We start from the raw sequence: 26,136 nt of genomic DNA, 5'->3' as shown, positions 1-26,136 counted from the left end.
ACCAATGCTTTCTGATTCCTGAATGAATGGCAATCTATGGTAGTCAAAGTCGTAGATTTCTGTACAAGCCAACTGTATAGTTTCTTTTGATTTCACCACCTCTTACTATTATTACAACTTTTCATGAGCCCAGTTTGGCATATATGAACTTTTGATCAATTTTTTGCATTTTTTTCTGTGACAGGTTGACCCTATGCTAACTCCAGAGGAGCGTCACCTGAACAAGATGCAGAATCATGGCTATGAGAACCCCACCTACAAATACCTGGAGCAAATGCAGATTTAGCCATCGGGTGTGGAGACGGAGAGGGGCGAACATACTACTGACCAATTATAAAACTGCTCTCTTGAAATCATTTCATGCATTTGAAATGCACTTTCTGGTTAATTTAGTGAAAACGGTTTAATAATCTACTACTTCTAATACTGCTACTGTTGTACAATGGAGCTCAGTTTTGTTCTTTTTATAAGGTCAATTTGTGTTAAAAATGTTTTTAAATAAGGAGAATGTGATTCTGCAAATTAGCTTGGAAATGATTTTCCGTACATTTAAATCAGAACATATAATGTTGTTTTAACTTTTACATTTTTTTTAAAGCTTAAATCAAGTTATTGTGGTACAGCAAAGCCGAAACAATCAATATAACAGAGACAGTAATTTCTCTACGCTATTGCTGACTGTCAGAAATGTTTTTTTTTTTTTCAATAGATTGCTTGTATATGAAGGTTATTTGTAACAACTTAAATGTATAGCGAATCACAAAATATGAAAAGAAAATCCTAAATTAATATACTATGTAATTATTAAAAACATGAAATACATAAATAGGCAAAGTAGATGGTAAATTTATTTATAGTCTTTTTTTTTTTTCTTTTTTCTAGAGCTTAAATCTTGGCTGGGTTTCAAGTTTAAACTTTGAGATTAAAGGACTGATATTCCTGGTCCAAACATCTGATACCATCACCCGTGTTAGACATGATGAATGATTAAGTAGAATGGCGTGACAATCTGCTCCATCTTTTGGCTGATTGTGGATGTTTAGTTGTAGAGGTGCCCTATTTGTTTTCAGAATGAGCAGTTACATTGCTCCATAATCTGTGATTTTGGTTTTATCTTTTGGTTATGGTGTCATATACTTGGACCAATAAAATGCCGTGGCCCCTGCAGAAGATCATTGTTGATTGGTTTAAAGTGGAGAGGGCCACAAGGTTAGGGGCCTCCAGTCTCCCATATCACACTACAACATCTCTAACTCGGATTCTGCTTAATGAATGTTATTTTTCCTGCTGTTACGTCCACACACTCCCTTTTTATAAGAGTAGATCTGACCCTTATAAAGTGTTTGCATTCAGCTTGGGCTCAATTTACACATAATTATACAGCATTTTCATGTCGTAGCTACATAATGACAACTGCTATGGGGAGTTTTAACATGTGGCAATACTTTGCACACATTGCTTAAATCAAAAAGTATCAGTCCCACAAGGACAGACCCTTTCAGATCGATATAAAGGCAAAAATGCACAAAAAGTTACCCAGCTGGAGGCCAAGGCAAGTGAAAGCAAATCTCGTGCATTTGTGTGGAATGCAAGGAAAAAATGTATCTACCCCCTCTCCCACCATTCTTAGCAATGTCTTTGTATGCCTGTATAGTTGATGTTGCAATCATTGCTTTTATCAAAGACAACCTGTGGTGTGCATTGTTCTTATATGAGATGTTATGATATATTTTTTAAGTTTGTTCACTTCTTTTCTATATTTTCCCCTCTTCCTGTGACAGTATTTCTGTATGTGACTTCCACTATGCACCTAAATGGCTCCAATTTTGGACCTTGTCATTGCCTGCTCGATTGTAGAAAGGTTGTAGGGGTGAGGGGAAAATAATGTAAGATTCATATATTAGAAGTCAAATATGATTGAATCCAGTGGAAAATGGCTTCATGGTTACAGGTGGGAAACACATCAATAAATTCACTACTTCCATGGACGTGTCACTTTGCCCTCATTATTCTGTTTTTGTGTCAATATTTGAATGTATAATGGATTAAAAAAAGGATGTTCATATCTTGTGAAATTAAAACCATTGCTGGTTAAAAAAAACAAAAAAAGTCTTTTTACCATTTTTAATCCTCTTATAAACTAATTTTTAAGTGTAAATATCCCATTTAGTCTATAGTTCAAAGTACACTAAAATAATTAACTTTCAATATTGTTAGGCTTACTGAATCTTACCTTGTTAATATTACTCAAAAATACATGTAACCAAGCGAACTTAATTCAGTTGTTTCAATGAGAAAAAAAACTTGACTTCAATTGATTTTGTTGGGACCACATGAATATTTTTTGTTTAGGTAAGCTTAACTGGGCAGGGGATTTCTAGTTCTTGGTATGCTTTGCATGGGACTTGATAGGGAGAATAAATGTTAAAATGAAGTGTTATTTTGTGTGTTTTAAAATAAAGGGGCATACTTGTTGGTATTTAATGTGTTGTAACATTGAGTTTTAAAAGAGTTTCTGTTGTGTTGAAGTTACATTATGGTGAAGAGTGGAGCTTAAAGTTAGGATGAGGAGAGGAAAGTGTAGTATGTGACTTTTTATTGCTGATAGCATTATCACCAATCTGCTATACAGTGCTTCCCACTAACATGTATTTATAATACTAATATTCACTGACACGAACTAGTAAATAAATATACAACAGTCTCATTTAAGTTCCTTTGACATGTCAAATTTTGTTGTGTTTAGCTATTTCGATTAAGTTCCCTCGTCATGAAGTATTTGAGTTGAGATAGCATAGTAATTGTAAGCTAAGGAAACTCATTTCACACATGTGGAATCACTGTCCACTTGAATCAAGTTCAGCCATCATTTTTGTCATTGGACAGCCTTGAGCACATTTCGCTTTTTTCTATTGGTTCAGGGAAATGAGGGACATTTCTCATTGGCCCGTAAAAAGGAAACTGCCTCACAACTGTACCTCACCAATTACCTCGAAATAATAATACAATCAATACATTTCCCAAATCAAAATAAACGACACAGACTTCCAACACATCAAACATGTTACTATCCCATCGGTCTTTATAACCCCCTATCGATATGTGCATATAAGAATGCTCAAATCTTCGCCCCGGGCCGCGTGTCTGTTGCTAGGCAGATTATGTTAATATATGCAAGGCAGCCATCTCTGCAGCTACCATTCTGAGGGAAGACCCACTGCAACCTTTGCCAAAAAATGCTCAAAACTGTCGGGAAATCCACATCCGAACGTTAAGCGCGGATACAGGATCGTCTCTCAGTAAGTGTCACGTAAAATGCGCAGCCCGGTTTCAGTCGGACGGTAGATTTGGGGGTAGATATATTTGCTCGAGTGTCTTCGCCGTGCTTTGTTGTTGTGTTAGTCCCACCCAAAATGGAGCCGTGTCTCTTCCTGATTCTGCTGCAGACACTCACACCGAGAGCGCGCCGGCCGGGCTCAACTATGAGCGGGGAGCCGACCGCCTCTGTCCTGCATTTAAAAACCTCCGTGATTCTAACATACTCGCTTAAAACGGCTCCAACGGGCCATACCCGCGAACACAGGCTCTCTGCTCTCTTCATATCCATGTTAATGGCCTCCAGTGCGTGTTTATGACTAAAAATGTTGGTGTGAGAGTGCTTCTGTGCCGCTGCGGATTGTGTGGTATGGTCCGACTGGAACTCCCAACCTGCGGGCTTCAAAAGGGGGTGGGGGAGGGGGAGAGAGCCTGGAAAATACCCTAAACGCTTTATACACGAGTACAGCATTTATAAGCTCTGAATTTGTGTCAGGGTTTAGTGAAGGCCGTGCTCTGTTTTCTCCCTCAACACGGCTGTGGGGGATTTTTTCTCCAGCGGCGGGTCTCCTGTACCCCCACGGAGTGATTAGACTGACCGCTCCTTTATTTGGGTTAAACAGGATGCCTTCAATCAAAGCTCTTATTACAAGCGGGTGACGTGTGTCAGGCTTGGGCTTTGATTTGTCTGATCCACTGTTGTTCAAGATGAGAAAATATACTGTTGTAAGGTTATCATTTCGAAAACAAGAGTCAGCTTCTCCCCTGGGGAATTCATAGCATTCAAGTTTTTGTTTGTTTTGTGTACCATAGAAATGCCTTTGTTTTTGGCCATGTAACATGGCAATACCATGGTATTCTTTGAAGTACATTGGAAAACGATGTAAATACATGAATTATGGGAATCATTCAATACCATGTTAAAGTATCATGGCATTCGGAAATGGGCATGGTCAGGGTCGCTAGTGGGGAGAAAGGTCCAGGGGCCCCATGATTCTAGGGGCCCAAAGGTCCAGGGGCCCCACAACAAATTCTAAACTGTACATTTTTATAGGAAAGGGGCCCAGATTACCTTGCTACAGCCCTGGGCATGGTACAGTGATATTACTGTCACTATACCGTGGTACCACCAGAGTACTTTTTGGGGGTAGTTATTCCTTAATTTTGTACTTGCTTCATATATTTGGTTCCCATGATAATGGGGAAACCTGGAAATAACTGAATTTTGAGTCTTAAAAATGCAAGAAAAGAGTATGTTTCTAGTTATTTTCAGCTTTATTTTATTTCATTGGTTTGACATTGCTCTTTGTGAGTGATCTAAATGATTTTTAAAGTCATTGTGAAATCCCAATTGACCTTATACTTTCTTAATCCACACTCTTATTATTATGCCAAAAGAGTTTTTGTGATTCTCATGAAACCTGTCAAGAAAATGTCCTGCTCCTATTTTACTTTGAAATTAAAAGAATGAAATAAGAAAGTAGATTTTCCATATAGAAAATGAAGCCTGTGTTTAGGGCAGTTACAGCCCTTTACATTTTGACATTATTTTCATGACAGTTACGCACATTTTACTCCTCAAGTCTCATTACTGTAATGCAGAAAAGATGTCATTATGATATTCTCATTATTGCTGTGAAATGTATTATTATTTTTTTTTTTTTTAAATTGCAATGTTGTATATTATTGTCAAATGTATTTATATGTCATAGAGTACTCTGTTGGTACTGCCTTTAATTTTAGCTGATTTTAATAAATAAAAAAAAAATGTACAACAGCATCTTTTTTACTGTAATAAAGTAAAATATGATGGTTACACTAATGAGAATTTTAGGGTAAAATGTGCTTAAAGGAATTTTCCAGGTTCAATACAAGTTAAGTTCAGTCGACAGCATTTGTGGCATAATGTTGATTACAACAAAAATTAATTTCGACTCGTCCCTCCTTTTCTTTAAAAATAAAAACAGAAATCTGGGTTACAGTGAGGCACTTACAATGGAAGTGAATGGGGCCAATTTTTGGAGAGTTTAAAGGCAGAAATGTGAAGCGTATAATTTTATAAAAGCAGTTACATTAATTCTTCTGTTAAAACTCATGTATTTGAGCTGTAAAGTTGTTTAAATTGTCATTTTTACAGTTGTTTACATTATATCGTCATGGCAACACATTTGTAAAATTGACTATAACTGTACACAGGAAAGGTTAGTAAGTGATTTTATCAGACTAAAATCATGTTTACATGCATATCAATTACATCTTGTGGCTATACTTTTGAAAAAGTATTTTAACGTTTGAAAACTGGCCCCCATTCACTTCCATCGTAAGTGCGTCACTGTCATCTCCATTTTTTAATTATTTTCTATTTTATTGTTTTAAAGAAAAGGAGGGGAAAGTCAAAATAAATTTTGAGGTAAGCGACATAATGCCACAAATGCTGTCAATTGAGCATAACTTGTATTAAACCCGGAATATTCCTTTAAGCTTAATCAAATCACTGTTACAGTGAGGCACTTACAATGGAAGTGAATGGGGACAATTCTTAAACGCTAAAAGTTTCAAGACGTAAACAGTATGCATGTAGCATGATTTTAGTGTGATAAAATCACTTACTAGGCTTAACCTTTTCTGTGTAAAGTTATAGCCAATTTTACAACTTCGTTACCATGACGTAGTAATGCTGTAAACCCTGAAACCCTGATTTAAACCACTTTACATATGACCAGGACATTTTCTTGACCTGTTTTGTGAGAATCACCCCTATGCACTTTACTCCAAAGCAAAAAAAGGTCATCTTTGTAATATTTTATCAAAATGTAATAACTTCACTCTGAAATGACTTTTCTTTTTGACTGATGTCACAGTCCCTTTTATTTTTTTAACCTCTCCTCCAACCACCTGACTCTATACAAGTGTGTAATGCCCAATCCAATCAGTTCCAGGTGGATAAAGTCCCACCCTATTATTTTGTTTTCTCATTGAATATCTTGTCTTAGAAATACTGTATGTCCGATTACAGAAGTAAATTGGGCTGTTCATGTTAACTTTATCCTTTACTCAATATTAATCTCAAAAGAATGGAAAAGTCATGGAAATATATTGGTCGAAAGATGTGGGACCCTTCTAAAAGCTGTAGCAGTTATGTCTCATCAAACGCTTTATATGCAAGTCATTTAGAAATATCTTTACTTTTTATGTTCTAAACTGTATAGCCAATATAGCAGTTCAAATGCTGTAGAGGAGTCCAATGTAATTGTGTGTGTATATGCCGCTTGTTATTTGTTCACATTGTTCTATTCATGATGTGACACCTTCATAGCAGAGATCAGTATTTATATGTTGAACATTTGTTTAATATCTAGTGGTCTGCTCGTGGTTGATGACAGGTGGATAGGTGAAGGAGGTGTTTGAGGTCACCTCAGATCATTGCTATGGAGGCCAAGCAAGAGTCATCACCTGTGTGGAGTCCAGCACCCAACAACGACAATGGCAATCCACCTCAGGTATAATCAGACCGAGTTTTTCCCACATTTATTTGCCATAAAATTACCATGAGTTTATAATAATTTGTTGTATTCCTGTTTTAACCTGAGCATGTAAGCATTTCACTTTCGTAGGTGCATTTTGAGGCTGGTGCGGTGGCCCAGATCGTGTACAGTGGGGAGCAGTCTGACCGGGGACAGCAACAGGTCGTATACACTGCAGACGGAAGCTCCTACACCTCCGTTGAGTCGGCTGAACACACGCTGGTGTACATACACCCTGCTGACGGAACACAGGTGGGTTACACCAGCCAACGAAGATGTATTGCAATTGATTCTTGTTGCTGAGGTCAGTGAACACTGATTATTGATTAGTTGTAATTATGATTTGAATGGAAAGTGATGGATCAGGATCAGTATGAACAGTTTTTGTTGCACGAGTTGACTGGTTCACTTCCAAATTGCTGTTATAATACAGTAAATGCAATGCTGTTGATAAATGATCACATTAGCATAATGTTGAGCTTGTATTTCATAGCTTATGTTCGCTGCTCTTTTTCTGTCCTGTTCAGGCAGTGTTCACAGATCAGCCCCAGGTGGCCTACATTCAGCAGGATGGCACAACACAGCAGGTAGTGTGGCCATTCATGTGAGCAGATTTGATGAGCTTTCTGATAGGACTGGTTGTGTAAAATAGGACTTTGTGCGAGGCCGTAGCCACATTCTGAGTGCACTAACAAAAAAGCAGCAAAATGTACTCAGTGAAATACCTTGGAATACCATGATATATGAATATGGTTATTATTCAGTTCAATGGTATATATCAAAGTGCCACAGTATTACTATCTGGTGCCACCACAGTCCTTTTTGTAAGAGTTTGTAAAGGACTATATGTAATAGTTTAAGAATCATCCATTTGTGGCTTACACCGTGTCCTGTAATAAAGCGACATGTCATACATCACCTGGCATTGCTGTGTGTTGGTTGTTTTTCTTTATCATTTTCTGTTGTATCAGGTGACTGTGTTGCTGCCGAGCGGTCAGAACATGAACACTGCCAATCTGCATGTTTTGAGTAATGTAGCCGACGGCCCACAGGCCATCCTGGAACCTGTGACACAGGTGACACTGCACTGCTAAATATATCCCGTAATGCTCACATGAAAATCCACTGTTCTGCCACAGGCATGAGAAGCTACAGTATTTGATATAAAGCATCATTTCAAGTTAAGCAAGATGGCACATGACAGGTGACACGATACATCGCGGTTCCAAAATGCAATGATGCGCATTGTGGAGATGGGACGTTTTTTTTCTTCATTATTTTAGCGTCTGTTCTATCCAATACGCGTGACGTCCTAAGCATTCGTAACGCTGGCTTACAAATAGAAACCGCTTCATTGCACACAAGAAGCTCTAAAATACGATTGCACACTAGCAGCCACAGGAGTTGTACGATGAGTTCGGCGGAAACCAGGAGAGGGAGAGAGACACACCTTTTTCAGCGCGAGGGATCGGATGTCCGTTTGAAGCGCGAGAGTGATCTGCTCTGACTGCGTGAGAGAAAATTCAAGTTTACAGAGGTTTAATGATAGTGCCACATTAATCTAATATATACTGCTATATAATAAAGCTATGGGGGAATATAATTCTAATGTCAAATGTCACGTCTGATTTGATTTCATCAGCTGATTTTTAGTCCCAGTACATCTCTGATGGATCATTTAGCACTTTTAAGAACAGTACTTTTTTGCATATGTCTTTAAAGTAATAATAAAATCAATCTTAACTTTTATTGATTCAGGCTTAGTTTATAGAATCGTGAACCGAACTGAATCGTGAGATGAGTGAATCTATGCACCTGTACTTGTTTAGTATTGGTTCTAAAGGGAGAGGTGGTCTCAGAATCCCCACCCTCCCAAGTTCACGTTATCCTTTCCAATTAATTATTAAGTGTGATATTATAATCAGTAGCGCATATTGTAACATTATAATCAGTAGTTCAAAGTTAGTTCAAAAAGTGATCTTCTGTTTAGTGATTCATGATTTATTTCAGTAACTTAACTATGTGGCTTGTAAAACAGTATTATAACTATATTAATCTTTAAAGTAATTTTCATGTCCCAATGGAATTTTTAGCTTTGAAGGGGTATGCACCTTCAATGATATCTTATAATTTTTCTTACAGAGCCAGCTCGCTGTGACAAACACGGCTCTCCCCAATATTGTGGAGGCCTCTTCCAGTCCCCTGGGGGCCACAGATTCCACAGTGGATTCGGAGGATGAGGAAGATGACAATGACAGTGATGACTCTGAAATGGATGATTGGGAACCCAGGACGCCCCAGCCATTCACTCCACATAACCTCTGTGAGTACCTATATACCAGCTTTGTTTTGATTTCCAGATTTGTTTGTTCTGTTTTTTTATATTTTGTTTATTTTTAATTATTATTATTTTATTTGTTTTGTGCTTTTTTTTTTTAAATTGTTGTTTTTATTTTTTGTTTTGTGTTTTGTTTAGATTTTTTTGTTTTGTTTTGATTGTTTTGTGCTTTTATATTTTTGTTTGGATTTGATTTGTTTTTATTTTGTTTTTGTTTTGTTCTGTGTTTTGATTTGATTGTTTAGATTTTTTATTTTTTTTCTCTTTGGTTTTGTTTGGTTTTGACTTGACTGGTAAATGTAAACATGTTTTAATTTCTATTCGTAGGGTGTGAAGACTGCAGTAGCGCTAATCCTGCAGCGTGCTTGAAACACGGTCCTCTCCACCCCATTCTCAACCGTCCCGTGACGTCTAAGGCTCGAGCCAGTCTGCCTCTCATCCTGTATATCGACCGTTTTCTCGGCGGAATCTTTACAAAGAGGCGCATCCCCAAACGCACACAGTTCGGTCCTGTGGAGGGACCACTGGTGCAACAGAGTGAACTGCAGGACACTCACATACATCTGAAAGTACGATGAACCTGGAAACATTTAACCTGAATATGTTTTAGGGGAATCTGATGGTTCACCACTATCCTTCCAGGTTTAATTAATGCATTGGACAGTTCTTTTTAAAAAAAATTTTTTTTATCCCCTTTTCTCCCAATTTGGAATGCCCAAATCCCACTACTTAGTAGGTCCTCATGGTGGCGCGGTTGCTCACCTCAATCCGGGTGGTGGAGGACAAGTCTCAGTTGCCTCCGCTTCTGAGACAGTCAATCCGCGCATCTTATCACGTGGCTCACTGTGCATGACACCGTGGAGACTCACAGCATGTGGAGGCTCATGCTACTCTCCGCGATCCACAACTTACCACGCGCCCCATTGAGAGCGAGAACCACTAATCGCAACCACGAGGAGGTTACCCCATATGACTCTACCCTCCCTAGCAACCGGAACAATTTGGTTGCTTAGGAGACCTGGCTGGAGTCACTCAGCATGCCCTGGATTCAGACTAGCGACTCCAGGGGTGGTAGTCAGCGTCAATACTCGCTGAGCTACCAAGTCCCCTGCGTTGGACAGTTCTTAATCAAATTCCAATGATTTTAGCAATCTCCTTAGTTGTTTTCTTTGCTTAATGCAGGCCAATAATTTGCCAGCTGAAACATATTAATCACTGCAGTAATGATTAATCACTTAAGTATCTGCTTATTTAAATACAAACGGTGACTTTTTTTTTTTGGCCAGGCAGTGTAAATAGTACAATTTTAATGTTTACATTTATTTAAAAAACAAAGTGTATTGCAAAAGTACTGTGGCTAGCTACACAATGTCATATGAACATTGAACAGCACTGTTTCAGTGAGTTCATTTAGTCAAGGATATATTAGACTGTGCACTTTGGAATGGGGGTCCCATTTTCCCTCATTTTTTGGAACCCAGTCAACTTGAATATTATATCATTTTAATATAATACTGAATAATAATAATAATAATAATAATAATAATAATGGTTATTATTATTACATTAAGAAATTTCAGTAATATATTAGAATTGTATTTTAATAAGTAGTAATAACTTTAATCATATTCAGATTATTATTATTTATTTATTATTATTATTAAATGAGTAATTTTATCTAATAATGTCTTAACTTGTATGCAACATTGCTATGAGATCTGTTTAAAAACTGCAGAAAATTTCAGTGTGAAGTCACGTTAACAACAGCCTTTGAATGAGCGCCTGTTGATTTCAAATATGGTGAAATGCTCTGATCTCCGCATCTGTCCATATAAACCTGGTGTCCTTTGGTTGCTTCAGACTTGTATAGTAACTTACAGTGGCCAATTAAAGTGAATTTGGAGCACTGTAAATATAACACGCACAGAGCACATTACCAAACTGAATCGATAGCAACTCATCTGATATTCTGTGCACAAGATGAAATTCATGGAGCGAGCACAGAATCTTGGATTTCGATTTTATTTCGATGGATTGTTCAGCCCTACATAATGCAATAGAAAGACGTGGTGTTTTTGCGTTATTTTGCGGCATACTTGCTTTTTATCTTATCACATTCAATTCAGACTGCAAGCTCACAAATTGGGTATCACTCTTTTTGCCGTGATGCTGGAGATTCAGGAGCAGCAGAGCGGTGCAGGAAACACTGTTTTAGGATTTGATTCAAAAGTCATTGTCTAATCTCGCTCATGATATATCTGTTCATGGGCGTAAAATGGCTATAAAAATGTGGTGCAAAGGGGGCCTCTCATTGTTCCTCTTGATCTCTCTGTAGCTGTACATGCTAGACCCTGCGAAAGAGGGCGAGAGAGTGGAGGACCTCTGGTTTGACCTGTCCGATGAGGAGCGATGTAACTGGATGATGTTTGTCCGCCCAGCCCAGAACCACCTGGAGCAAAACCTAGTGGCTTATCAATATGGCTCAGAAATTTTTTACACCACTATTAAGAACATTCAGCCCAAACAAGAGCTAAAGGTGGGCATTATGGGTGAATTTTCTTACCTATAGCAACCCATACTAGACCTATTGTTTGATATTTTGAACAAAAATAGTTCAAAGTATTTTACAGTAAACATTTATTTTCTCACCTAGCCAGATGATATGTAAATTCATAACTTTTGTCTTGTCCTCCAGGTGTGGTACGCTGCATCATATGCGGAGTTTGTCAACCAGAAAGTTCATGATGTCACAGAAGAGGAGAGGAAAGGTGAATTGCCATCTCTTATAAAGTTACACTGTGTCCTAACCAGGTAAAACGTGATAAGTCATTTCTGTCCACACTGAAAGGGAAAATGCTGTGTGATGCGACACAATCACAGCCTTTCAGAACATGTATATTATAGACACTATATAGATGAATAAATGTTTCTTTTGTGGTTCCTGGTTCACCTATAAAAAGCCCTTTTTCTGTCTGTGTCAGTTTTACGTGAGCAAGAGAAGAACTGGCCTTGTTATGAGTGTAACAGACGTTTCATGAGCTCAGAGCAGCTTCAGCAGCATTTAAACATGCATGACGACAAGCTGGATCTCATCCAAAGGTTCGAACACAAATAGAAAACTTGCTGAACAACACAGACATCACACTCAGAAGCACAGGAATTCACCAATTTTAATGAGATTAGACTGTGACTAATATTCTGATCATTCCAGGCCAAAGGGGCGTGGCCGTGGGCGGGGCAGGAAACGATTCGGCGCTGCGAGGAGGCCAGGGCGCCGTACAAAATTAATCTGCCCACAGACACCTGCTGAAAGTGCCGATAAGTCACAGGTACAGCACATAGCTGTAAACCAAAGTAACTAAAAGCAGGGCTTCTATAAATCTTACAGTCTTAAATAGTCTTAAGTAATTTTTTCACTCAGTGATTAATGCCCCAGTCTTGTAGTCTTGATTATGTTTCAATAAAATATGCCAAATCACCAATAAAATCTGAGAACAATGGTATAAAATGTTTTGCTACTTGAGTTCAAGTCACACTAAAAAACTTCAAATCTTCAGGTTTCCTGTTACGTTCCATTTCGTTTGTCCTTCCACTAACTGTAGGAGCTGTTGGCATGTGTAAATAAGCTCCCGTATGAAGAAAGGACAGATGGAGCTCTTAACGGGCTGAAGGTGGTGGAGATGACAGCTGATGCAGTGGAGGCAGAGACAGGAGAGGGCCTCGATACCCAGGTGACCCACACTGACACGCTACAAGACGAGGGGGATTCTGGCACCCTGCCTCTGGCCGCAGAGGGCTTGGAGTCTGTGAAAGATGACCTGTCTCTGACAGACCCTGTAGACCCTCACCTATCTCCTCAGGACATGAGGCGGGCAAGGAGGATTAGGGTAAGATAAGCCCATCATGAGTTGCCCAAACCACCCATATCTCTGTAACGTGTTTATTAGGCTAGAGTTATATCACAGTGTGCGTGTTTGTTTGTTTCCTCTTTGTTGTGTGCTGCACATTAAGGGGGACATGCAGGTAGGTCTAATGTGGGTCGGAGTGGAGTCAGAGGAAGCTACCCCTTTTCAATCTATACAGTGTTGTGATGTCACGCTACACTAACAGCCTATGACTCCCTACATCCCCATTACATCTGTCTGTATCAGTTTAGTCCTGTGCACTTTGAGCTCCATCACCCAACAAATTGAAAGAAAACCCTTACCCAAAAATTATTTTCTCACCTTTATGTCGTTACAAACATGTTTAACTTTCTCCAATGCAAGTTAAGTTCAATCGACAGCAATTGTGGCATAATATTGATTAACACACCAACATTTTTTGACTAGTTCCTCCTTTTCTTTAAAAAAAAACAAAAGTCTTGGTTCCAGTGAAGCATTTTCAATGGAAGTGAATGGGGGCCCATTTTTGAACATTAAAATACTCCCTGTTTCAGAAGTCTCGCCACAAGACATACAGTAAAAGATAAGCCTGTAAACAGGGTTAGGTTATGTTAATAAACCCTAAAACAACTGTAAAAATGGCAATTTAAACAACTTTACATCTCAAATAATACACAAGTTTTAAAAGAAGAATTAATGTAAGTGCTTTTATAAAATTATAAGCTTCACATTTCTGTCTTTAAACCCTCCAAAAATTGGCCACATTCACTTCCTTTGTAAGCCCTTCACTGTAATCTCGTTTTTTGCTCTTTTTTAAATAAAAGGAGGGACGAGTTGAAATTAATTTTTGTGGTAATCAACATTACGCCACAAATGTTCCAGAACATCCGGAATATTCTTTTAAAGTGAATGGGGACTGATGCTGTCAACCTAGGGCGGGGCGAGTTATCAAATGTTATTTTCAATTATGATTTTGGCTTCCAACGATTATGAAAACAAGATAATCGAGATAAAACGATTATTGTTCCGCATTCCGTTTCGCAATGAAACACCCCGACGTTATATCTTTAAAGCATACTCTATTAAAGTTCAGATAATAAGGAAGCGGGTTATGAAAATAAACTCTGAAACTGGCACTTCTCTGTGCGGTCTGCGCCGCGTCTATGAGTTGTGTGATGTGACCAGGGAAGAGATTGAATCTTCTCCCGGCTGAGGCACACTCTGGCACGGGGACGCTCGTCACTTGCGCGTGTTTGATTATAACGTGATGGCTCACGACGTAGTGAATCATAACATACTGTATGTGTCATGTTCACTGTGTGTATCTTATCACGAAGAATATCAGCGATACGTAGCTCTATAAGAAGAGAAAGTTAGTTTTTTGTGAGTTAAAGATGGATCGAAGTGAACATAAAGGTAAGAGAATGTAGTCTTAGCCCCATTATACACTGGAACAAAATACAGTTTTTGATTTAGTTTTTTTTGGCTTGTTTTCCAAAATAATATCTAAAACTCCTTTAAAACAACGTACATTTACTTCAGGAGCTATACTGCAGAAGAAAAAATTGTTATCGGAGAATGTTGAATACAATATTTAATCAGGGTTTGACATTAACACTTGTCCGGGACAAGTGGATTTTTGAAGTTGCAAGTAAAAGAGAATTTTACCTGCCCAATCGGACAAGCAGACTGATTAAAACATCAATAATGAAAAAATAACTGGCTATATTTGTGATAGTCTAGGCCTGTGTCACTTATTAGAAAGTTCATATTCTTATTCTGCTGTTGAAAGTAATCCAGAGCACGTAATTTTATTATTCGCAAGCGATCTAGTAACAGCTGCGCCCTGTTTGATTGACTGACTGTGTATGTGTGTGCTGAAAATGCTCACGCTAATGCACACCTGAACGGTCAAATACATTTCAAAATTCTGCCAAAATGCCTGTCTTGGTGAGGTATTCATGTAAACACAGAGAGTGATGTCTAAAGAGAATGTAAGCAGCAGAGATAAAGTGGATTTGTATTAAAATGTCAGACTTGTAAGTGTAATAGTAAGCCAATAGACCTGCTGCCGTATAATGTGTCATTATAATAATCAAACAACCATAACAAGAAAATGAAAAAACACTCACTGCTCTTGACTGGGTAGCTTCAGTAGCTTTAATAAGTATTAATATATTATAATCATACAGTGAAGACCAGTAGTAGTTTTATGTTGCATTTCATTCTGAATGTTTACTTGAATACTTGATAGCTTACTGCTGTTTTTTAAAGCTGTTAAAAAAAGCACTGAATTCTCTTCATTTGTTCTATTATTTTTAATCTATCTATTCATTGCTGTTTTTTATTGTTATTTTATTACTGACTGTTTACTAGTCTTGAATAATTACTTAAGAACTTGAAACCATTCTTCTATAATTAACATATTAGTTAGTGTTATTATTTGATGTGTTTTTGAAGCTGGTATTGAGAATCGTCAAATTTCACTACCGACTAATGAAATTTTGGTATTGTGATAATGTATAGCCTTAATAGTAAATGGTAGATCTTGCTGCAATAACATGATGAAAAAGTAGATCTCATTCCATAGAACTATGACATCCCTGCTGGTAATGGTGGCGATGGAGGCTTTCCTTTATTTGACTACCTAAAGCAACATAAAATCATTATCATATGACAATAGCTTCCTCCACTACCCAGTGCAGTTTACATTTCAAGTTCAGTGAAATCCACTGTTAAAAAGACACATTATTTTTTAAAGTTCAGTAAATGCATGATGTTACCAATGTCGATAAGTAATCGTGTTAAATAATCGTGATCTCAATATTGACCAAAATAATCACGATTATGATTTTTGCCAAAATCGAACAGCCCTATGTCAACCTCCAAAAAAGCCGTTGTAAAAGTACCACGAACTTGGTCCATATGACACGCACACTATATTCTAAGCCTCCTGAGGTCATATGTTCGCTTTGTGTTTGGAACAGGCTGAACTTTAAGTTCAGTAATGACAACTTTCTAAATAAAGTAAGGTGTTATAATGGATATGACATGATGGTTGGTTTGGTCTTTGCGGACTTGATCTGCTTACACTGCTTCTGCTGCTGAGCAAGTACGAAGACTTGCTACTGCTCGAATATACACAGTCATGCTGTGTTTATCATGTAAGACATGCTGCATCTGCACAATTAGACATACTCAAGACATGCTGCATTAAACATGAGGAAATCCCAGTAAAGCAGATCTAGACAAGTGGTGCTGGGGAGGAGGAGGGTTTGAGAGAGAAAACTCATGTAGCGTTGCAGTGAATCCAGCTTACCTGAAAACGGAGAGTGTATGCAAGTTTATTGGCTAACACATTACATTTTAAAATACATATCAGCTTGGGCTTTTGCTATGTTCCTCACACAAAGCTATGGTATGGCTTCGTAAGACTTGGAATAACACACACGCCTTTTGGACTACATTTATGTTACCTTTTGTCATTTTTGAACCTTGGCACTGTCTGCCCACTTTCAGTGTATAGAAAAGAGCAGCGTGAACAGTCTGCCTTACTTCTCCCTTTTCATTCCGCAGAAGAAAGAAAGTCATATGGGTGGGGAAAAACATGAGGAGTTTTGAGAGAACTTGTCTTAGCCATCATCTCTAACATACAGACCCATACAAGTGCATTGTGTCATTTCCTACAAGTCATACTAATCCAGTGTGATCTAAGTGATTCCTCGTCATTTGCATCATTTGCTCGCAATGACTGCCCAGTCGTCTCCTCTCTTGTCCCCTTACCTAGAATGCCGCTCTCCAGCATCTTTTCATCCGTAAGTCCTTCCGACCCTTTAAATGCCCCCAGTGTGGTAAAGCGTTCCGGGACAAAGACAAGCTGGAGCAGCACATGCGGTATCACGGACGGGATGGCTGCCGTCACATGTGTCATCAGTGCGGTAAGAGCTTCCTTTCGAGCAACACGCTGGAGGATCATCTGCAGCTGCACTCTGATCAGCGCACATACTCCTGCCTGTTCTGTGCTGAGTCCTACGACAGACTGGACCTGCTCAAAGTGCACGTGGGCATTCACCTGGTCAACGGCTGCTTCTCCTGCCCCTCCTGCAAGAAATCCTTCACTGATTTCATGCAGGTGTGATGTGCAACAAACAGATGGACACATACACACAGTTTTTTGTGTCTTATCCTTCAATCGCCTTAGAATGAAGAAATGTGTCCATGTAAATGTTCATGTAAAACTAAATTATAAATGTTTTTGGTGCAAGAAACCTTGACTATAGATATATAGCATAGGATTTTACCCCTTTAACTTCCATGACAGCATTACGTGTGTTTGGTTAAATCGCACATTTGTGCTGTGCAGGTAAAGAAACATGTGAGGAGTTTCCACTCAGAGAAAATCTTCCAGTGTACAGAGTGCGATAAATCCTTCTGTAGGCCTGATAAACTACGACTGCACATGCTCCGCCACTCTGACCGCAAGGACTTCCTCTGCTCCACCTGCGGCAAACAGTTTAAGGTGCTTTATGTCTTCCATGTTGAATAACATGCATATATAATTGCATTCACATGCAAACAATATGAAATGGCACAAAATGACGTTTATGCATATTTGAAGGGCTCTTAAACCCATTCAGTGTATTCTTTGCTTTTACGATATAAATATGAAAACACATAGTGTTCGTTGTTTGAGTCAATTGTTCATTTGTTTGTGCATTCATCTCTTTTGTCGGTCAGAGGAAGGATAAATTGCGGGAACACATGCAGAGGATGCACAATCCAGACCGTGAGTCCAAGAAGGCGGATCGGAACCACCGCACCAAGGCTTTGAAACAGAAGGAACCCACAACTGATTTCGAGAGCTTCATGTTTAAATGTAGACTCTGTATGATGGGCTTCAGGAGACGAGGGATGCTGGTATTGACCTTTGACCTCAGTTTGCCCCTAATCAGCTGTTAAGTGATTCTGGAAATGTCCAAAAAATAGCTTTTTATGCTGTTGTTTTTATATCATAGACAACTTGTGACCCTTATGTTTGTTTTCTCACTTTTGCAGTTTGTGCAAGAATTGTGAATTGTGTGTGTGTGTGCAGGTAAATCACCTGTCTAAACGGCATCCTGAGATGCGATTGGAGGAGGTTCCTGAGCTTACCCTGCCCATCATTAAACCCAACAGAGATTATTTCTGCCAGTACTGTGATAAGGTCTGGACTCATGTTCTACTGACTGCCCACAAACATTCATCTACTGGTGTTGTATATGACAGTTTAGAGCAGGGGTATTCAATTAAAGTTCCAAGAGGTCCGGTCTCTAGATTTCCTTCCCAGCAAAGGTCGGGACAATAACTGACATGGTGTTAGTAGTCAGTATAGCTATGAAATGACATAAGGAATGCTACATTTTTGAAATAGTACACCTAATTGTAAATTTCCAAGTTGGCAGTAATAGTACTTTGTAAAAAAGAACAAAAAACATAAAAGTCAAAATAGTCTCTTTAAAATTGGGCAAGGATTAGGACATTCGGGCTCCAGAGACAAAGCCAAATTAGTGGGGTTTGGGGGATCTTCTACCAAAAGATTCAAATATTTCAATGAGTTCATCAATCGAGAGCGCTTTGTTATAAATATTAAAAGATAAAATAAACTGTTCAATTTGAAGCTGAATGACAACAGTCCAGTATTTGTGTTTGAATATTTTTAGATGCTCAAGGGGCATAGGAGGCCTTGTGACTGTTAAGGAAATATTGTTTGGAAGTTCAGGGGTATCCCCTGAGAGAAAATGTTGAAAATGTAGAAGTCTGAATGGACCATTTTTATATTTTCTTTAAAATGAATATCTGCCAACAATGTACAGCACAATAGTGAAGCTTAAAATACTGTTAGCTAATGTTAAGTAAGCCTTTAAGTGGTTTACTGTCAAATAATGGAAACATTATCATGAGAACTCCACTATGCTACTAGTAAAATCACATTTTTGATTGCTTTTCCTTGCCGTTTATGCTAGAGATGATCTTTGGTTAATTTTCACAAAAATAGTCAGTTTGTGAAAGGCTCGAAACATGCTGATTAATAAAGCTTAAATAAATTTTAGATGAAAAAAAAATAATAACGTTTTAGTTTAAAGGCTCTCTGGAAGCACATTGTCCTGTCACAAACATGGTTTAGCTGAAGGGTCGGATTCATTTCAGACACATGAAGTTGAATTCACTTCGCTTCATTCTCGTTTTTGCAGTGTTTTTTACGAAAGATGCCAGTATCCATCTATATTCCTGCTCACTGTATTTCTATGGTCTACTGTCATTAAAATAACCACGTCTGGAACTCTGCACACAGCGCGCGAAAGGGTATAAATGAAGCGTGTTCTGAAAAAGAGAAAAGTATTCGAGGATACAGCGCTGAAAGATCAGTGCTATCTGTGCACAAGCACACTGCTCCATTGTTTTGACGCGCTAATCATTGAAGTATAGAAATGGTGAGATGGGGCAGCAAATGTCAAGGACCCAAATGTTTTTCAAAACTAGTACATGCAGCTCGTGCATCATATTCCAGGTCTTTTGATGGCATGCATGACAGAATTTTCACTTTTGGGTGAACTATTCCTTTAAAAGCTATCCTACATAAACAGAACCATATTTACCTCATTGTTTAATTGTTCAGGTGTATAAAAGTGCCAGTAAGAGGAAGGCCCACATTTTGAAGAACCACCCTGGGGCTGAGTTACCCCCCAGCATCCGAAAACTGCGTCCAGCCGGGCCGGGAGAACCCGACCCCATGCTGAGCACACACACCCAGCTGACGGGCACCATCGCCACTGCACCAGTGTGTTGCCCACACTGTGCCAAACAGTACAGCAGCAAGGTACAGTTGTCACTGAGATAGTATGCTACATGTACAGTATGAGTCTCAATTTATGTATTTGTCTGTAATTCCTCATAGGGCCACTGGGGTATCTGTGGGCAGTTAAAATGTTTTGTGTGTCTGATGGGGTTAAATGATATAAATGTGGAATTGGATTTTAGATCAGTTTAAAATGGGACTGATCATTTGGTTGTGTGGGTCTGTAACTTAAGACAAAGATGGTCCAGCACATTCGTAAGAAGCATCCGGAATATCAATATAACAGCAGCAGCATTCAGGCTCCACTGGCGGCTACAGTCATCAGCAGCACACCTGCTGTCATCACAACAGATGGCACTACTGCAGAGGCTGTGGTGGTGAGTACAAACAGTAAACTCTACAAGCATGCTTGGACATACGCTTCACAGACGTATCACTTATCACAAATAAACTGTTTTTGTTGTTAATTAGACAGAAAACAAAGTACTTAGTAACGTAACAGCACAATGTGCTTGTTCTCATCTGTTTGTGTCTTTCTTCTAGACGACAGACCTGTTGACACAGGCCATGACAGAGCTGTCCCAAACCCTGACGACAGACTACCGCACGGCACAGGGGGATTTCCAGAGGATTCAGTATATCCCTGTGTCTCAGGCAGGAGGAGGTCTGGCGCAGCCACAACATATACAGCTGCAGGTGGTGCAGGTGGCCCCGGTATGAACACAGCTACAATTAACTCGCAAATCTCTCCTTTCCTCTCCAACTCCTTCCCTTTGCTTTCCAACTCTTTTTCTTTCCTTTCCAGTTCTTTTTATTTTCATTTTTCATCCCTTTCCTTTCCTTTCCTCTCCAACTCCTTCATTTCCCTTTGCTTTCCAAATCATTTCCTTTCCTTTCCTTTCCTCTCCAACTACTTCCCTTTGTTTTCCAACTCTTTTCCTTTCCTCCTCTTTCTTTTCTGATTTTCCTTTCCTTTCCATTTCCTTGCCTAGCCTTTCTTTTCCAACTTCTTTCCTTCCTAACCTCTTCCCTTTCCTTTCCAAAACTTTCTTTTCAATCTCCTTTCCTTTTCCTTTCAGACCCTTTCCTTTCAGATTTTTACTTTTACATTCTGACCCTTCTTTTCTGACCCTTTACCTATCCTGGTCTTTTCCAACTGTTTCCTTTTGACCACTTTCCTTTCCAACTCTTTTCCTTTGCTTTCCAAGTTTCTTTTTCAACTTCTCTTCAACATATTTCCTTTCCATATTTTATTCTTTTCCATCTCCTTTTCCTTTCTGTCCCTTTTCTTTCTGGCTCTTTCCTTTTCCTTGTCTTTTCCAACTGTTTGCTTTCCGACCCCTTTGCTTTTCCTTTGAAACACATTTCCTTTCCAATTTAGATTCTTTTCTATCTCTTTTCCTTTCCTTTCAAACTCTTTACTTTTACTTTACAACTGTTTCCTTTCTAACCTCGTTCCTTTCCAGCTCTTTTCCTTTGCTTGACAACTTTTGTTTCCAACTACTTTCCAACACATTTCCTTTCCAATTTCTATTCTTTTCTATCTCCTTCCCTTTTCATTTCTGACCCTTACTCTACTGATCCCACTTTATCACTGAAATATTGCCTGTAATTTCTCTCTGTCTAGGCGTCCTCACCTCACTCTCAACACTCTACAGTAGATGTGAGTCAGTTGCATGATCCTCACAGTTACAGTCAGCACTCTATTCAGGTTCAACACATACAGGTGACAGAACCTACAGGTGCAGTACAGACAAACGCACAGGTGAGTTGCTGTCATTTTATATACTGTATGTTTATATATATATATATATATATATATATATATGTTTGCTGTATGTTTTGTTATGTTATGTTCTGTCATTCTCAATATCTTACTAGTTTGTTGATCTTGACCCCTCATGACATCCAATTAGGTTACGGGTCAGCCTCTAAGTCCCTCTTCTCAGCAAGCTGCCCAGGAGCTTAACACGACCCAATTCACCCCTGTGACCCTGGCTCAGGGCCAAACTCTACAGTCATCCGCCAATCAGACGCAAGGAACTGCACAGCATGCTTACCTTCCTAGTAATTGGAACTATAGGAGTTATCGTACGTTCCGCATATGCCAAGGAGGATGTATCTGTAATATATGCATATCAAATCTAATGTTATATTAACAATGTTTATGCTCTTCTTTTTTAAAGCATCTGAGATCCAGATGATGGCTCTTCCTCATACTCAGTATGTGATAGCAGAAGCGAGCACCCCCGTCACTGCTGCAGTCAACAACAGTCAGGTAAAAACGGTGAGTCTGAGGTGTCAGGAGAGAGAGTCTAGTATCTCCTACTCAACTGCTGCCTTAACCACACTGGGATGAAAAAAATATATACTCCTAATACCCCTTTGCTATCTACACAGACCCAGTGCCCACTGCATATATTGATTTGTGATTCATGTAATTGAATTAATTGAGTAATTGTTTGGCATATAATTAATTCAGACCATTTTGGTGGAAAAGGAGGGAAAGAAACATTCTGCTTGACCCTCTCTGCTCTTTCAAGGAAAGAAATCTGCATCTGTTTACTTTGCATATGGTGAACAAGATAATTTATCACAGTGACTTCCACATTCAGATGGTGGTACTTCTAAAGTCTTGCGTATGTTGCATGTAGTAATGTTTTGTGTGATGTATTTGCTTGTGCATAGCAGACACACTATGTCATCTCAGAAGGACAGACAGAGCTGGATGGTAAACAAGTGAATGCCCCGTCAACCTCAGCACAGGATCATCCTGACCCACTAGAGCAGCCTGTCGTCAGTCAACAGACCACCACACAGTACATCATCACAACCACCACTAACGGGACGGGAGCCAGCGAAGTTCATATAACCAAACCCTGACCCCACATATGAAGAAACGCTCACACTCTTACTACAGAGGGACAGATGAATTTGTCACCCCTTCTGTTGGCAAGGGACTTTAAATGAACAAACAGATGTCTGATATATCTTTATTTTCTTGAAGAATATAGAGTTAACAAATGAATTGTTAAATAGGGAAGAATATGTTGTTGTTTTTTTATTTCTTTAATAAAACACTGGAGTTGGTTAGCTGTGTTTCTAGACACCCAAATACATCCAATCATGATCTCACATATCAGGAGCTATCAACATTTTAACTTGTGCCATCCCGCTTGTTTTATGCTTTTCATTTTGTCCTAATTCGATTTGTTTCCTTTAAATATTTTTTAAGCAAATGTTTAATTTTTTTTTTATGATTTTCTTTTTTTTTTTTTTTTTTTTTTTGCCTGATTAAGACTGAGAGACCCTTAGAGCTAAAAAAAAAAAAAAAAACCCTATTAAGTAATTTTATGTTTCCCCACAATAAAAGGGGGTTGGTGCTGTGGATCTTTAAATTTGCTGGACTTTGTTTGAATATATTTATTTGGAATACTTGCAATTTAGTATACTAGTAAAGCCAGCAAAACAAAACAAAACAAAAAAAGAAAAAAAATACAGTTACATACCAGACATTAATTTTATGTAATTGTGAACCTTCTGAAAGTAAGATAACTGTCTAGATTAACTGATAAAGAAATGCCCAGGTCATATTCTACCTCCAAAATCAAATGAAAGAATTAAGAAATTATATTATCAATATGAAACATGTTTTTAAGACCATTAAGATTTTTGTATTATTATGACATTTGTTTTAATGACAATTAAGCACATTTAAGCATCCCTCTCATGCAAAAAATAAAAAATAAAAATAAAACATTTACATTGTAAAATAAAATCAAGTATTCATCACAGTAGTATTTGTTTTACAGAATGTATGCTGATGTTGATGGAAAAAAAATTGTGTTCAGACGCAATGATTAAAATTTTTGCATTACAATAATAAGTGAGAATATGGGGAGAAAACGTGCTCACAAAGGTCACAATGCAACAACAACAATCTTAATGGTCATAAAACAGGCTTCATTTGATATAATTTCTCATTTCTTTCTTTTGATTTTGACCTGACCTGAACATAAAAGTGTCTGAACCAGTGCTGTTGGCATCAAATTTGATCCAGGATCAGTCCTCAAAGTTTTATTATAGATGGGGCATTAATGGTTAAATCATCTTATATCAAAGATCAGTTCATTTGTTCTCATGTTATCTTGCTTACCATGAAGATGAGAAATGAATACTAAGCCCAGATCAACACTATTACTTATAATTGTATTTTATGGTCCATAGGAAGAGTTACCAGCCAGTCTGAGGTTTATTTGAAGGTTGAAAATGATCCAGATTTGGAACAAAAATAAACAATAAAATAGAGGGAAATACTTTGTGTTACCAGCTCAAAGACTTTCAACGCTTTTCACTCACAAAAATCATTCTACAATATTAAAACAATGTCTCAATTTGTCTTAATTCTCATTTTTCTGTGCTGGAATGCGTTTAAATGTTTCATGTAACCTATTGTGTTTATGGACATACTGGTATTTATTTGGGGTTTGCACTTCCACCAGTGAAGCACTGCTGAATCTTTATAACCTGAAGAAGGGAAAATATATCCATCATACATTATTTATACTGAGACAAACTTGTACAATGTTAAAAAAACAAAAACAAACAAAAAAAAAACTGTAAATGTACTATTCTAATGATTATAAATTTTGCTGTAATTATTGACAGTTAATGTACAGTAATGCACCTCGGTGTCTCTAGATTAGTGTCTCCTGTTGTCCCTAGTCATGGGAAATAAATGTGCTTTTGAACACTTGTTTTAATGTGTGTTTCTTCAGCCACAGATCCCACTTACATTTACATTTAGTCACTAGCATTAATTTGCTAAATTGATGTAGTAGCAGATTAAAAAAAACGCACTCTAGATACATTTATATTACAAAAGATGAAGATGAAGGTTATAACTAAATGAATAAACAGAAATTTAATATTATGCACAGATATGCCACCAAACAACACTAGATGGCAGAAATGATCTTCTACATCAATATCTCTGGCAGAGTGTTGTCAAGAAAATCAGAGACTATTTAGCCTGAGATGGAGCACTTGTATTCAAATGAATGGGAGATATTGGAACGCCCAATATGGCGGATGAGCCAATCACCGGGTGCGTCTCAAATCAGCTCCCTAGTTTAGTAGTCAGGGCACTGATCAGGCAGTCAGCCATTTCTGGGGCTGTCTCAAAATGCCCAATCGTTTCGTTACCTGAAAACTCCCACAATGCACCGTAAAAACCAGGAAGCATTGTTGCTCACTATGTTTCCTTACCAGGAACATTGTCATGTCTTCTGAAGTCTTTCAAGTTGTTAGAAGACAAGCACAAGTGTAAAACAATGACGTCAAAGATGTCAAAGCCTGATTTTCTCTTTAAAAGAAATGTCATTTGTATTGTGTTTCATCCATAATGACCATGAAAGGGAAACAATCTTTAAATACAAGAATTGTGACAGGAGGTTAAAAATACACCCCTATATACTATACTTATTTCTTTATTTGTCATTTATCTTTCATAATAACACTATACATTTGAATATCTACCAAGAAAATGCACAGCAGTGTCATTTATAGGGTGATGCTGCTGATCAATAACAGCTGCGTTTAAACGCTAGTTCCTTATCTGAAGTATAGGTCTCCCTTATCCTGTTGCAGGTAATTGAGTGAAGTTTCCCAATTCGTGTTCATTATACTGATTCACAACATATGGAGCTAGGGAACTGATTGAGATGCAACCTGTCAGTCAACTTATGCTAGGGTGACCATGATGCCCCCGTTTTCTGGGGACAGTCCAGGTTTTTGGTGGCCTGTCCCCGACTGGAGCTGTCCAGCATAGTGTTCAAAACAGCCCGCATAGTGAAATATTACATGGCAAGAAAGACCGAGCAGCAAAGCGTGTGTTGTTTATTTTGGCCAACAGAGGGGACTACTCGCTATAGCAGCTTCAATTCATTCGTCTTCCTTCACTGATTACTTGGTTGGTCCAGTTTTGCCATTAAGAACTGGACCAGGCAATTGAAGAGAATTATCATCATTGTTATAAGCTTCAAAGTAAGGCACATACTAGCTATTTATGTTATAATGTTACTGTTATGTATTTTATGACAAGTTCTATAACAAGTGCAAACTGTGTTTTACAGTATAAACTCTCCTCACTTTTAAGCAAATTGTGTATTCACAGTATAAACTTAACACTTATAGAGCAATTGTAGTGCAATTAACACTGAATTCGAAGTATATTACTTA

General features: G+C 38.2%; 2 protein-coding genes across 12 annotated transcripts in view; both read left to right on the top strand.

Moving 5' to 3' along the window:
• aplp2 (amyloid beta (A4) precursor-like protein 2) overlaps positions 1 to 1,984 on the top strand; it is a 98,631-nt gene extending 96,647 nt beyond the window's left edge. For all 5 annotated transcript variants that reach the window (XM_051656289.1, XM_051656292.1, XM_051656287.1 and 2 more), the window contains one exon: positions 185 to 1,984. In XM_051656289.1, the coding sequence (XP_051512249.1) occupies positions 185 to 286 (102 nt within the window). In that variant the 3' untranslated portion in view covers positions 287 to 1,984. The remainder of the gene's footprint in view (positions 1 to 184) is intronic.
• Positions 1,985 to 3,160: 1,176 nt separating this feature from the next.
• prdm10 (PR domain containing 10) lies at positions 3,161 to 24,654 on the top strand. Of its 7 annotated transcripts, none has more exons than XM_051656258.1 (23): positions 3,161 to 3,299; positions 6,699 to 6,815; positions 6,930 to 7,091; positions 7,367 to 7,426; positions 7,811 to 7,915; positions 8,982 to 9,162; positions 9,505 to 9,746; positions 11,513 to 11,713; positions 11,873 to 11,945; positions 12,159 to 12,276; positions 12,389 to 12,506; positions 12,780 to 13,064; positions 16,849 to 17,193; positions 17,425 to 17,580; positions 17,799 to 17,978; positions 18,154 to 18,264; positions 19,717 to 19,917; positions 20,130 to 20,273; positions 20,440 to 20,610; positions 21,524 to 21,661; positions 21,813 to 21,987; positions 22,083 to 22,183; positions 22,585 to 24,654. In XM_051656258.1, exons 2-23 carry the CDS (start codon positions 6,744 to 6,746, stop codon positions 22,777 to 22,779), a joined length of 3,534 nt encoding a protein of 1,177 aa, XP_051512218.1. In that variant the 5' UTR covers positions 3,161 to 3,299; positions 6,699 to 6,743; the 3' UTR covers positions 22,780 to 24,654. The 7 variants fall into 7 exon arrangements, with proteins under 7 accessions (XP_051512218.1, XP_051512222.1, XP_051512221.1 ...); XM_051656262.1 differs by having other exon boundaries at positions 6,675 to 6,815; positions 22,083 to 22,174; positions 22,588 to 24,654; XM_051656261.1 differs by having other exon boundaries at positions 6,675 to 6,815; positions 22,083 to 22,174.
• Positions 24,655 to 26,136: the final 1,482 nt, after the last annotated feature.

The sequence above is a fragment of the Myxocyprinus asiaticus genome, chromosome 26, assembly GCF_019703515.2.
Source record: "Myxocyprinus asiaticus isolate MX2 ecotype Aquarium Trade chromosome 26, UBuf_Myxa_2, whole genome shotgun sequence".
NCBI lineage: Eukaryota > Metazoa > Chordata > Actinopteri > Cypriniformes > Catostomidae > Myxocyprinus > Myxocyprinus asiaticus.
This window is presented reverse-complemented; position numbering and strand designations above follow the sequence as displayed.

What these genes read in the sequence shown, in the direction of transcription:
- prdm10 (XM_051656258.1), top strand. Translation starts at nt 6,744, where the DNA reads ATGGAGGCCAAGCAAGAGTCATCACCTGTGTGGAGTCCAGCACCCAAC. An exon ending in TCCTGGAACCTGTGACACAG is followed by an intron (nt 7,916 to 8,981) that starts GTGACACTGCAC and finishes TTTTTCTTACAG; the next exon opens with AGCCAGCTCGCTGTGACAAA. An exon ending in CCTTCACTGATTTCATGCAG is followed by an intron (nt 17,194 to 17,424) that starts GTGTGATGTGCA and finishes TGTGCTGTGCAG; the next exon opens with GTAAAGAAACATGTGAGGAG.